General features: G+C 41.9%; 1 protein-coding gene across 2 annotated transcripts; it reads right to left on the bottom strand.

Annotated features, from left to right (window-relative positions):
- Positions 1 to 672: 672 nt before the first annotated feature.
- fam171a2b (family with sequence similarity 171 member A2b) lies at positions 673 to 14,601 on the bottom strand. 2 transcript variants are annotated; one of them, XR_014906481.1, is made up of 9 exons: positions 14,322 to 14,601; positions 9,751 to 9,978; positions 9,051 to 9,143; positions 7,023 to 7,181; positions 6,527 to 6,706; positions 6,315 to 6,428; positions 5,688 to 5,814; positions 927 to 5,086; positions 673 to 894 (listed from the first exon to the last, which is right to left on the bottom strand). XR_014906481.1 is itself a non-coding variant. In XM_085361636.1 (8 exons), exons 1-8 carry the CDS (start codon positions 14,416 to 14,418, stop codon positions 3,598 to 3,600), a joined length of 2,487 nt encoding a protein of 828 aa, XP_085217762.1. In that variant the 5' UTR covers positions 14,419 to 14,601; the 3' UTR covers positions 673 to 3,597. The 2 variants fall into 2 exon arrangements, 1 of the variants encoding a protein (XP_085217762.1); XM_085361636.1 differs by having other exon boundaries at positions 673 to 5,086.

The raw sequence follows: 14,601 nt of genomic DNA, 5'->3' as shown, positions 1-14,601 counted from the left end.
TTTCCTTTGACGTGCGGAAATAAAATTGCGGAATTATAAAAACTATATATGAACATTTTTTTGCATTTCAAACAGTGCATAAATTATGTGCAAATATGTATGTTGATGTTCCTGAAGTTTCTATCAACAAGGAAGCTGAAACAATACTTCAGCACTTATGAAGAAGGATTAATTATATGTGCATACTTTCCACTCCTAGATGATTAGAATATGTAAAACATTATTGTTATTATTGTATACTTTATTTTGGGGTTTTTTTTTTAAATCAAAGTAAATTAATTTATTTTACTTTATTTATTTGAAAACACTTAGTTTTCTAAATATTTGATACCTCAGGTTTACTTTATTCTTTTATCTTCTTGTCAGGTTTTTTGCCTGCTTCCTGATTTAGTTTGGCAGTGAGTTGTGTTTTGTGTCTTGTATTTAGATTTCCTTTAATTGTATCTTTGATCTTGATTAATTTCAGCTGTTTCTTTTCCTCCAGCTGTTTCCTCTCTCCTTGATTGCCCTCAGTATCCTTTGGTGGAACATCTATTTGCCATCTATTTGTTCTGCTACATTCACTTTTCCAACAGCTTGAGTTTGCTATTTTTCTTCATGGACTTTTGACCTAATTAGAGGCTAGTTTTGATGTGGTTTTTTAAAATAAAATCCCAAACACAGACAGACCGTGGGAACAAATTTATTTCTATTTTGTCTCATGTACAGAAAGTTGAATCAATTTACAGTTTACAAACAACTGACCAGGTGAATGAAGCCGATGATTTACTGCACAGGATGAAGGCCTACAGCTCAGTCCTCTTGATGCTCTTAACTATCAAAAACATCCAGCGCGGTAGGTTGCCAGATTTGAAGTTTCCTCTCAGGGATTCGGTGTCAAATCGTTCACCAAATCTGAGAAAACACTTCATTAGCAAAACATAAACAAGCAAGAAAAGCCACGATTGCACAACTCAATACTTTCCATATCTGGTTCAAAAAAATAAAAGTACACTTACAGCAGTGGGCGCAATATTTTAGCAGGATTCGATTCATGGTTGTGCTATTCTTCAGACTTTGATTTACATCACATTTTCAGCTTGTTCCATAGGCTACTGACACAGGCTTATGAACAGCAAGCGAATGGTACAAAGGACCAACATGTCAGCATGACTTTTATACAGCCGTTTTCCCTTCATAAGCAACCCATTACTCTGCAAAAACCACCAACAAAACAGCCGTCAGCCTCGCTAAGTTCACAGTTGTTGAATAGGCAGTGGTGATGCTAGTAACAGCAGGAGCGTGTTGGTCAGTATGTTATCGTTGTAAACATTTACGACCGGAAGTGAATTTCGTTAGAACTGGATTAAGGGAAAAGTCAGTGTATCTTCATAAAGTTCATTTGGCAACACAGTCCAATGCATCATTTTGTGCCAAACATCCTTGTTATCAATAATAATAGTTAAAAAAAATCATTAAAAACACCCTATTCTACATTTAACATGCACATTGTATACACATAAAATCTCATATAGATCATACCATTTACAGGTTCCGTGAAAAAAGAGGATAGATACAAGAAATTAAGATATCCAAGGACGGAATAGCCGCAAGAAAAGTTGTCTGTTTTGGCAGGCATGCTCCCCAGAGTGACGCGTGTTGCTGTTGTTGTTACCGCAATGCAGTGTGCTTATCAGTGCCTGCCGATCTCGACAGTGAGTTTAGGTGACCGCTGACTGCATTTTAAAAAGGGACCGGCATGCCTATCACTCGATCCTATGTGAAAGAAGGCACTTACAGGAGAGAAGTGGTTCAGGCTCTGTCTACAGGCAACCCCCGCTGATCTCAGTAGGATATTTCAGAAATAGTAAGTCTTCAAGTAAAAGCGGTTTGGAACTACGCTTGTTTCTTGGCGTTTAGGGGTTGTCTAGCAGGAACTTGTAGGGGAGGGCTTTTGGTGCCTTCTGTTTATTTCATACATTCATATGCATGCAACCTTTCTATACCAAATGGTCTTTCAAATATCTGGGCATGTATTTACACAAGATAAATGGGTCATTCCATATAAAATCAGCCCAATCTGAAAAAAAAAAAAAAAAATCCCACCTGACCCCCTCAGAAGCTTCCACGGCTCCCCCCCCTCAAATTTAATGAGGCCATGCAAATTTTTACCTTCATTCTATAAATACTGTCCAAGTTAAAGGCCCTCAAAGTACACAGGGTTTTACTTGAGTTTTTAACATCATAAATGTTAGAAACTGTGAGCAAATCAATGTTACACCATCTCCAAGTGTCACAGTCTAAAAGCCATAATGTTGCTTTTGATGAACACAGATTTTACATAAACAAATCTAATATTTCACCAGAGAAATGACATTGGTGCTCACATACTGTGTTTAATCATTTTGATAAATCACATTTATCCAAAGATTTTAGGTTCTAAAGAAGTTTTTCAAAATCCTTGAGGGTCTCCAAATTTTCTTTGGCCAGTACTTTTGTTCAGCGCAAGTGTTCTCATATGTTGACCTATACTCAGAGCATCCACTCGTCCTGAGACCCTTTGGGTTGTGACAGAGTGGGTGTGAAATTGAAGTTTTTAACAGAGCTTTAATGTGAATTAAAAGGAGCTGAATTTTAAACCACTCTTAGGTATTTTGAGGGCTTATAACTGTAAAAATATCCACAGTATTAAGGTGAAATCTTACATTTCTTTATTACAGATGCTAAAGTTGTTGTATAAAAAATCTGCTGATTCAAACAGGGTCAGGTGGGAGGCACTGACTGATTTTTACTGGAATGACCCAAATGCAACAAAGTCTCTGCTGGCCAAAACTCTCACCAAGAGAAGAAAGGCAGAAATGCGTACTTTTGGCAAAATTGTACAGTAGATCACTGTGATATTACAGAGAAGATGGAGATGATGCTGAACAGTTCAAATCATTACTATTTGAGTAAGTAATTACAACACATGAACACAGTACAGGAGGAAGAGGAAATCAAGAACATCCCTGAAGGAGCAAAATGCAAGTTGCATGTTGGACTTTATAATATTTCTGTAATCTGTTCACAAGAGCTCAATGACAAACTTTCACAACTTCCTCAGACAGGGAAGCTGTTTCGGAGTAGAGAAGAAAAAAGAAGCTCACATCTTCTACAGTCATTGTGAGCATCTGGGTAGAATTAGTCCAGGGAAAAAAACCTAATTTGCCAAGAATTCCCATCCGTCCCATAAAAAATGCCATCCACTTCCAAATACTCTGTAAGTATCAATCAATAAGTTATCAAATTATTAGCAAGTGCTCTATTCTTATATTTTGCTCTATAAAATGGCTATTTCCACAGTCAGTATGTGCAATGGCTCAGACCATGGTTCAGTGACAGGTGATAGGAGACGGGGTTCACAATAAACTGGACAGATTTCAATCTACAACTCAGTGGAAACCAGAGGGATTAACTGACAGTGAGGCTACGAGAGTAACTGGCAAACACAAAGGTCAAACAACAACCTGGATATGGATTGGTGAAGCAGTGGCTGTGCTTATTGTGACCTCCCTCTCGGTGATGTGAAAGACTCCTCTTTCACAAGGCTGTTATAGTTCCAGTGTTCATTCAAAAAGCTCACTTCCTGGGGTGGAAGACCATCAGAGGCCTGTCTTCGATCTTCTGCCAGGGGCTCTTCTTGTTCTCATCTTTGTCCTCGGAATCATCCTCTGGACTGGTCATGGAGTCGCGGCGGTTCTCGCTGTTGCTGCTGCGGCTGCTGTTCACGCGGCTGCGTCCTCTTCTAGGGATGGTGGATCCTCGGGAGGACGGGCCTTCGTCCAGAAGAGGGGTTAGGGAGTTCTCCTCGGGAGAGACGGGACGTCCCTCACTGCTGCTGGGCTCGCTGTGGTCAGGGTAGGCCAGCTTGGAGTAACTCTTCCCGCCGCTGCTGCTAACACCGTGGCCCTTCCGTCCTCCCGTCCCCCAGCGCTCATCTTTTCCCTTTCTATTTCCAGCTGATTTTCGCTCTTGGGCCTCCAGAGGCGGTTCCAGGTTGACATCCCGTGGAGTGCTGCTGGAGCCACCTCCGAATCCACCACCGCCACTGAGGTCATTCCCAACATCGATGTAGGAGTGGCGCACGTGAGCATTAGCTCGACCATCAAGAGAGATGAACCACGCCCTCGGGTGTTGTTTAACTCCAAGTTCCAGGAGCTTCTTCTCTGTCAGAGCTTGCAGTTCCCCGTTCATTTGAGCCATGGTGGAATCGTTGAATAGCACTGGGATGGTCACAGGTCCCCCGGATGAGTCAGATGCCCAGCTCGGTTCTTCAGAGTCGTCGCCTTGAGATCCTCCTTGCTGTTGCTGCTGCTGGCCTTGTTTCTGGGAGTGGTGGTGATGGTGCTGCTGGCCCCCTCCCATCTGTGTGCCATCTTTGTCGTGATCCTTCTGGTCCTTGCCATCTTTGCCAGAAAACTCAGATGGCAGGCGCATGTAGTGGGCGGGGATAACCAGGGTTGGCACCATGCTACGGTACATGTTCTCCTTCATCTGGTCAATGGAGCTGCAAAAGATGATCTGACCTGGTTGGGTGTTGAGGGAAGTAGGTCGGGCAAGGCTGTCTGCTGCTGCTGCGGAATAATCCGGAGGCTTGTCGGACTGGCTTGGGACGTAGCCTTGGAAGCGAGGTGGGGATGGGGGATCGGAGGAGTACCCTCGATTGTCGTTGGCGTTGTGGTGTCTGTGATAGTCGGACTCCTTGTTGTCTTTGGGGCTGTAGTTCCGGTTGTAGTCGTCATGCAGCAAAGGGCTGTCCAAGTTGTTGGTCTCTGTGGCACGTGTAACCTTCATGGGGAAGCTTTCACCCCGTTGGGAACCTGACGCATTTTTACCCTTTGCGTGTCGTAGCATGTGGGCTGGAACATGCTTAGTTAAATCCTCCCTTGAACTCTGGTAGTCTCGCGATGGCGACAAGTCAGATTTGTCATTGGAGGGGCCTGATTCGACATGGCCTCCACAGATCAGATTTAGCCGTGACGTGGATGTGCCCTGGTCTCTCTTAGCACCGTTTAGATTGGACGTGTGAGGTTTGCCTTGCTGTCGACGTGGTTTCAGACACTTCCGTCTGAAAGATAAACAAAAACTGAAAGTCAGAAGGAAGCAAAACAGCTGCAAAAAAGGGGAGGGATTTCAAAAACTGTCTAATGAAGCAGGAACCCCATAAAGCCAGTTTTTAAGACCTTTATCATAGGCAAGATCAGTACATCGCTGGAAAAAACAGGTACACTATCTGACGCATGCTTCTTGCCCTCTGGTGGATTATTTGTGTACTGCAGTACTCAATAGCTCCCTTAATTTGTCAAAGTTCCATTTCAAATAAAGTATGAATGCTTATTGTACACAGTAAACTTTTAATTAGTTTTTCATATGTTATTTTATAGTAAAAAAAAAGGAAACATGTCTACTGGAGTATCTTTGCTCAAAATAAGCTTTCTTCGGACCTTAATTAAGCCCACATTTAAAATAAGCTGTTTTGGATGTGTAGAACAAGCCCGTCCTCTGGTAAGCTATTTTCCTTATAATTGGTCACCCCTCATAAACAGCAGGTGGGTGTGGTCCTAATTTATTGATAGTAGAAAAAAATAGGCTTTGCAGGACTAAAATAAACCCACGTTTTGCTACAAATAGAAACCTAAAAGTGAGACCTGGACCTATGCTCCCCACACCTGCAGTAGTAGAGCAGCACACAGAGCAAGATGAGCACCAACAGGGCCAGCGATCCCAGGATGGAGAGCAGGAACAGAGTGTGGTAGGTGGTGATATCCCTCAAGCCTGGATGAGACAAACCTAAACCTGCAAGACATCATTGCAAAAGTTAACTCAGATTCATTCATAGCATGTCAGCTCCCTATTATGCTGTCCAAACAACTGCTAGTTTGTCTGTAAAGTGAGTGAGGAGGAAAGAATTTGATTTACATTGATCATGAAATAATCAGGAACTTGGTTCAGCTGATAATAGCTACATGACGCCACCCATTGGTTTTGCTGTCACCATCTTGGTGTCTGTTTCAGCCGGAGGAGTCACCCCCTGGTGGCCATTAAAAACGGATGCAAGTTTAAGGAAGCTATCATTTTTCATACGATCAATGCTTCAAACTCAAGGCTATTTAACCTTGTCCTACAAAATCACCTTGTTTATTGATTTATTATTGAGTTCCTCAGGGACGATAAAGTGAATCTTATAGTAAAGGCTTCTCCAGCTTCTTGTTATCTGTGTTTCCACAGCAGTAAAAAGGCACATGAAGAGTCACCAGTTAACATTTTACCAATAACAGCCATTTCATTTTCAATACCTGAAGACGTCGGAAAGGCAGCCAACCAGTATCCCATCTGAGGAACCACGACGTTCCAGACAAACTGCGTCCCGTCCTTTTTGATGTAGCCCGTCCCGTTCCGAACCCACAGCCCTGGAGGAAAGAAAATGATCAGCAGCCTCTAAGTACAGTCATACATACATAGTTTACATTAATAAAAGACTATTTGTAAGTTTTAGCACACAGCTTACCCGTCTTTGGCTGATACAGCCAAGCGGGCACACTCGTGGCCATCCTGTTTCGGGTGTCTGATGGCAGCGGCACAGAGATGTGGATCGGATCTGAAACGCGGATCACGCTGCCATCTTTATCAAAAAGCTGAATGCTGACCACTGCCAGCGCCGTCAAGTCCATCCACCCAGTTTCTGCACCTGTATTGGTGGTGAGGCACAAATACAAACAGCTAAAAATGAACAGAATAATAACTCTGATCTTCATTTTGCTACCAGAGGGTGGTATACGAGTGACTATAAATGACAATAAATTAGCAAAGTAGCAGCAATTTATTTACAGCAAGCTTATAGTCAGATCTGGGACAACTATTTCTAAAACACACTAAAATATCCATGCAAACTGCGGTGCAAAATTTTATTGGAAAGACCTAGAAATGAAACCTCCTCAGATGATCCAGAAAGGCACAGAAACTTGGACCACACTGTAACATCAGTTTGACAGACTGACACTGACCTGAGCTGTTGGTCTCTTGGCCCAGCAGGAAGGGGAATCCCCCGATTTCATACTGGCTCCTGGCTGTGGTCAGCACAGCAGTGAGTGCTGTGTAGTTGGAGCTGGACGGCAGCTGAATGGACTTCCTCTGGAGCTGCACCAGCGGCTGGTTACGAGCCCCTGAAAAAGAAACAATCCCCCTCCTCACAGTCTATCACGCCTACAACCACCGTGTTTGTTTCTAAAGCTCAAAAAGGTGTAACGATATATGTGTGAGTGCATCACAGCTGTACGGAGGCGGCTGCGACTGAGCTATATTTGTAATAATAACGCACAGCTCTTCTAGGCTTAAGGTTGTGGAGAGGGGTGTGAATCCTTAATTATGGCTTATCTGTTTGTTTGTTTATCTCATTATTAGCAGGATTGTGGAGGATTTGCCACAAAATTTCTTGAAAGATGGAGACTGCTACAACTCAGAAGTGGTTAATTTTTGGAGTGGATCCAACCCTGGATCCAGTAACTGTTTAACCATAGACAAGAAAAACTGGTTACACGTTCACAAATATGCATTACTTCGCACTGAAGTAAGTAAAATTAGGAAAAAGAAAACAAACCTGATCAAAATACCTGCTGGGATCCAGGAATTTCATTTATACAGGGTGTGGAGGGAATACAGTACAGTCTCAGAGCTCTGCTGTTGTGTAACGGCTCAGTCACAGGAGGGTAAAAACAGGAACCACTGAACTGTTTCATGCTCAGTAATTGATCACAATAGTTGTGGTGACCAAATGTTCACCCAGAAGTTTAATGTGCAACGCCCTCAACCTGTCCACTCTCAATACAAAGTTGTATCGAATTTGTATTCTATTTTTATCTTATTGTATATTTTATTCTATTCTGTACAGTTGTGTACATTACAGTATATTATTCATATTGTATTCTAATTTTTGCTATATAACTTTTGCACTGTCCACTTCCTGCTGTGACAAAACAAATTTCCCACATGTGGGACTAATAAAGGTTATCTTATCTTTATCTTATCTCATCTGGTTGCCAGTTGGTTGTATTCTGGTTATATTCCTACACAGGTGAGGTGTCAGAGGTGTCGTGTGTGGATGCGAGGAAGAGATGACCCAAACGCAGGACATTAATTTATGAAGGATTACCACGGTGTTTATTATGGGCTGGATGAACAAATATTGACTGACTGACTGACTGATTGAACTGAAAACACACACAGAAACAGCAGTGACAACATCAATGACAAGACAATGAACTGATGAAACTGAGGGACTTAAATACACAGGCTAAATGATGAGTGATTAGGGGCAGGTGAGTAAACAGCTGGACTCAATCTGACTAATGATAAATGGGAAGATAACTAGAACATAATGCACACAGACTAGGGCTAACACAATAAAACAGGAAGTGGAACATACGGAAGATAAACAGTGAATATGAACTGAAAATACCGGGTCAACGACCCAGGAAACCTGACATGAGGCTGTCGAGCACCATTGTAATTGTGCAGTTAAAGTGCCCCTGAAGCAACGGCATCGCTGTCTGTGGATTCATTTCTACATTTCTGTTTCAGATCTTTGAGTTTCAGGCTGAACTCTGAACATAAGCCAGTTAGTGTGAACTTCTGTGCAACAGATTTGCTATTTTCCGCATTTTGTTGCAGTTAATCACCAAAATGTCACAAACAGATTGCATGTAATTAGCAACTTGCCTCCTTTCAAATGCAAATTTATATCCGTCTGTCTCTTCTTACTGAATTTTATTGCTAATTTGACACACCAAGATTGCTTTCAAGACCAAGACAGCAACTGATTGGGAGTGGGTGCAGAACCAATTCAAAACAACCATTTAAAAGGCAACGAGATTGCGAGATTGTGATGATTTGCAATAATTCTGGTATTGAAAAATAAAAACTCAAATGGCCAAACTGAACAATCCAAATCACCACAACAGGACTATCGTTTTCTAATGAGTCTATATTATATTAAATATGTTCTGCATGAGGCTTTTTTTAGAGGCTGTTTTTACCTGGAGACCCAGAGAGCACCTGCAGGACGTCATCGTACAGAATAAGAGTTCCCGGCCTCTGAACGAGCAGGTACAGGCTGACTGCTGCATACACTACAAGAAGAAGAAAATGAAATCAGCAGATTTCACAGGTGCAGGAACACTGCTGAGACAGAGTTTGTTTTATGACTCAAAATAATAAAAATAACCATCATCTAGGCAAAAGCAGCTCCATAACCTCAAGGCTAAAGGAAAAAAACTGGATTCTGTGGGTGAATTACACATGACGCAGTTTTTAAATCCAGTCTCCTCGTCCTCATTGACAGGCCCGACTGAGATTTGAAAACTCCAGCGACAAAACAAAAAAGACATCTTTTTATTCCCACAATTAGAAACAAGAGATCCTGTGATCCTGTTCTAAAAAAAACCTGAGCTGTGGCACTACCAGGCTTTATGCAACAGAAATGCTGCTTCCATTTTAATCACAGCAGTATTGAAGCCCAGCGCACCCTTTGGAGTAACCTTAAAATGGATGAGGTAGGTCAACAGGTAAAAAATACTTTTTATACTTTTTAGGTTTTATTATCTACTGGATGTATATAAAAGATGGACATAGCATCTAATGTTTCTATATCCGACATTTTAAAGGCTCAACGTTACCGTTACGGTACTTGCCAAGTAGAGAAAAAAGCAAACAAGTCGTAAAATGCGCTGGACTTACGCGGGATGCGGCTGGAGTGCCAGGGCACAGAGTTGGTGACGTAGTCTTGTTTGGAGGCTGTAATAATGACCCATGTTCCCGCACGGTACAGGAAGTTGACTCTCACCACGCCATCCTTGCCAGCACGGCTGGACGCCAACAGGGTCTGGTTGCCGTGTACTTCCACCTGAGCGTCTGCCAACTGGGACAGGTCGCTGTTGTCGAACACCTGGACTCTTATTTGCACCTCTGCAAGGAGAAAAATAGGGAGAGTAATTAGCCAGTAGCTAACTGATGAGTGTTTTGAACAAACAAGGCTAATATTTAGTCAATTATTGAACAAAATAAAAGATATTTCTTCTATAACATTTCTGTCATATTAAAAACGAAGCTTTCCGATTCACCAGTCTTGTGTCTTGTGTCGTCTCATTAAACTGCAGTTTTAAAGATCTAATTACACTTGAGTATGGCTCAATTTATCAAGTCACCCTCAGCTGTCCTACAAGGACGGCATACTTATGCAGCAGCGTTACAATGTCATTCAAAATGACCTACACGGAGCGAAGGCCGCATAATTACCATGAAACACAGCATGTGCCCCAACAGGTGAAATAAAAACATTAAATACACTTTGTATTTTATTTACTATAATAATTAGAATTGCCTGAGGAGATAATCAGGCTTTAGGTTTAATCACATTAACAGAGATGGTTTTTGTATTAAAAGTTTTCTGAAAAGTTATGTTTAAAAATGGTAATGTTAAATTTCCTCAGTTAATTACTTACATTAAATAAGTTCAAATTAAAGTAATTAATGATTTTTGCTATAAGTGTTCAGAAAGTTTGTTTAAATATGCAAATATATTCCTATTAAGTAAGTATTAAATTACATACGTACAAGTGACAAAATTGGGTTAAATAAACATTTTAACTTCATTTTTCCATAAAAGAAAGATAATAGAAGCAAAATGGCCCAATATTTAAAAACATATGTTTTTGTCTATAGTTAGCAAACAGCACTGTTAAATCATCTAACAGTTCATATCGACTCATAGATATTCAGGATGTTTAGCTGGCAATAATATTTTTTGTGCTGATGAAAAAAAGTCATGGTGATTCTCAGTATTAACTTACTTTCATGTATATAAAAGGTAGTTTCGTTTTTTTAAAACAATGAATCTCTTTTGCCTGACTCTATTAGACTAAATTCAGGGTGCTTTATGTTCTGAAGTATGTTATAAAATAACACAGCAAAAACCGCAATGATGAGCAAGTGCTTTGGCGACAGCAGGAAGGAAAAACTCCCCTCTAACAGGTAGAAAACTCTGGCATAGCCATTAAGGGAAGGGAAGTTATCTGCCACGACTGGCTCGGGGGTGAGTCGAGGGGGACAGGACAAAGAACCGCTGTGGAAGTAAGCCAGAGATAAATAATAAGTAGTAATTAAAAGCAGAGTGGTGTATAAACACACAGCGAGTGGAACAAAAATCTAAATAATCTTATTTATCCTTTACTAAGCCTTGTAGCTCCTCCCACTTTAAGCCGGCTTTCTTCTGATTGGCTGACCCTTGTAAACTGAAGGTTTGAACATCAGGTGGGTGGGGCTTCTGTGCCTGAGATGAGAGCTTAAAGGTATCTCCTCTTACTGACATCACACAGATCCAAGACCAGAAAAAAGTTGCTTAAAGCTGAATGTGTAGGTCAGTCTGCAGCATGATCTATTGTGCATCCACCATAGTAACAATATATCTACGTGACAGAAAATTAGGAAAAGCATAATAGGTCTCCTTTAAGGGCATCGGCGACTATAACATCACCAGGAGGTGTAACTTATGTTGACCCCACAGCATGTATATTATGAGTCAACAGATGTGACTGATGAAGAATGCATTCAGAGTTTTAAATGTATTGACCGGTGAGCTGTGTGCGCTGCTGCTGCAGACTAATCACTTCCAGCGGGGGATGATTGTTGTTGTTAGTTTGATGATGATGTTTGTAGTCATCACAGCCACACCCGCCATAAATCCGTTGCGTGGCTATTTCCGCCCCTCATCCCCTCATCATTCTTGTCAGCTCGGGAACATTTTCTCATCTCGTCTCTTGGACGACGTAGATGTGGGTCATGCTGGGGATGTTCCCATGGATACAAGCTGACACTCCAAAAAGCTGGCTTGTTGTGTTTCAGTCCCTGAAGGACTGTGAGTTAAAACCGCGCAGGCCTCCAGTGACAAACCCCTCGATGCACAACTCTTCCAGAGACAGCAGCTAATGGCTGCATTCAGATAATAAGCAGTATGTTTGTGTGTGGGTGTTTGTGTGTCCATATCCACGGTGCATGCATAAATGCTGCCATCCATTAACATAAATTGTCCAATAAAGGCTCCTTTGTGTGTGTGTGTGTGTGTGTGTGTGTGTGTGTGTGTGTGTGTGTGTGTGTGTGTATAGAGAGGATTTCCTCAATCTGGGCTCCTCACTTGAAGGCTTGAAGCAGCTCCATTGACACAAACACAGAGAGTCACAGTGAGACGCAGTGGGAATTTTTCACTCCCTCAGTGTCCTTCAGAAGTGATTCAGTAGACGCATCTCAAAACACAACTTAAATTCACCGAATGGTTGTCAAAATCGAAGGCAGGAAGCCTCTTATTTCTTGTACAGTTTGTGCTTTTCTTTTAATATAATCGCCATAAACTCTTCTTTAGGGACTGAAATGTCAAAGTGCCATTGTTTTTGAACCCATTATATGTTTTACAGGAAGATTATTTAAAGGCTCTGATTGTGTTTATCATACCTGCGCTGTTTCTGTTATCTCTGACGTTATGTTTTAAAGTCATATGCAAAAAGGAGTAAACCTGACTCAATACGGATGCAAAGAAAAATCTGCAGATGGATTACGCTTTGGTGTAAGCTTGTTTTGATTTAATCTATTTCCTTCCAAAACAAGCAACATCTCCACCAACCCAGATAGCAAACAATGTATGGTCTGTGTTTCACATCTGGAGTTTACTTATTAGTAATGTTTGGCCTCGACTAACTCAGGCTTTGTCAATTAAATGACCAACTGTTAGAAAAGAGTTAAATGTTCACAGAAATTCAGTGTAACATCATAAAAAGGAACGAGTGAGCCAATATTTGGTCTTACAGGGTAAGAAAATGATTTTAAAAAATGTGTTGTTTTTTTTAACTAACACATGTTTGGACTTGCTTTCAGCCACATGTGCAGTTTTCTCATGGGCCACATTTGTCTTCGACCAACAATGTTGGCTGAGGGTGAATCTGGCTGCTCTGACTCAGTCACAGGACCACAGTGCAAGGGCCTGATCTCAGATGTGTCGTGACAGTAGCTGACCCAAAGAACACCTGCCAGGGCTGTAACCGAGCAGTAAGTACATAAAGCGGCACAACTTAGACCCGAATGTGTCAGCAATCTGACATTTCTAAATACAGGAATAGATTTGTAGCATTGTGCAAATGCTTGCAGGTCAGGAGAACTGCTGAGCTGTTCCCGAAACAAGCCTGACGCATCAATTAAATGACAATTTCCTCCCTCGAGGCAAAGGTGCAAAATCTATGTTAAAAAGTTAGTTTAACAGACAAAACATTTCTTAAAGGAGAGGTGGAAGCAGCATTCAGAACCTTTTTCTAAAAGTAAAAGTGACAATATGAAAACTAAAGTGAAGAATTATCAATAGAAATCCACTTTTCACTGCACAGAATAAAAGATACAGGACCACTAAAGAACATTTTAGGAACGGTTTCGCAATCTTCTGTAGTTCCAGGTTATTATTAGCTTGCTTTTGAGACTCTACAAATAAGGACGATGATTAAAAAGAAGAACATTTCCTTCTACGGTGTGGAGCTGTAAACGGAGAAGGTCACAACAGGAAAGCACTGCAAGTGCAAGTAACTCAAATACTGTATACTCAGTTACATTCCTGCACTCTCTGTGCCTGTGACCATTCATGCATGTCAAAAATAGCTTCAGGCATGCATAATGCAATGTAATTACATAATGTCCTTAAACATGCACCACAATAATATAAACACGGAGTATGTTAAGGCCTCTGCTGAAGCATTATTTAACGTAACAATAGCGGGGGGGGGGGGGTTCTCATGCAGGGGAATTGATTTTGGAGTGAAGAAATCTAAAATGTTGGCTCAGGGACTGACACATTTCCAAGACCGCAGGCCCTCCTGCTCTCACCGTTACTCACTGTGCAAAGCAACAATGACACACATGAAGGCCCGGCTTAGTTGGGCCTGACACTGCACAGGAACAACAGACTCGGGCCTGCGCTCACATCTGAATCTCTCACATCTGCACAGCACGGGGACATAACCAGCTCACGGCCACCAGCGTGGCCTCTCTGTCAAAGCAACTCGCAGATATTAAAGAATCTATACCGCCAAAAGACGACGCTATCCCGGGGCAAGCACGGCAAAAAGCCTCGCCTGTAATTAACCGTAAATATCTTTCAGGTTGCCATAAAATCAGGGCGCATCGCTGCACAGATCGACTGATTGTCGACAAAAGCCGTAAAAATGCAACCACTCCCATCTCCTCATTGTGCCGCATCCCCCGTATGGCGAGCTTACCCAGTGCTCCCTGATCTGGAAGAGATTTGGCCAGCGCCTCCCAGACCGCGCACACCGACACGAAGAGGAGCAAACGGGAGATGCAGTTGGCTGGCATCCTTGCAGCTACATCTCTAGTCCCAGACCGGCGGCCGTGTGTCCATATTTCTGATTTTTTTCCCCCCTTCAGACGTCTTTGAATGGAGCCGAGATGCTGCCGACTGTGTGGGCTTCGCCTTGTTTTTATTGTCTGAGGAGGAGCGCAGGAAAGAGAGCTACGTTTCCCTCTGCTGATCTCCAG

The sequence above is a fragment of the Diplotaxodon limnothrissa genome, linkage group LG8 (genome assembly GCF_057381915.1).
Source record: "Diplotaxodon limnothrissa isolate DT_005_m linkage group LG8, D_limnothrissa_male_GT1.1, whole genome shotgun sequence".
Classification (NCBI taxonomy): Eukaryota; Metazoa; Chordata; class Actinopteri; order Cichliformes; family Cichlidae; genus Diplotaxodon; species Diplotaxodon limnothrissa.
The sequence above is the reverse complement of the archived record's forward strand: the minus strand, read 5'-3'. Positions and strand labels throughout refer to the sequence as shown.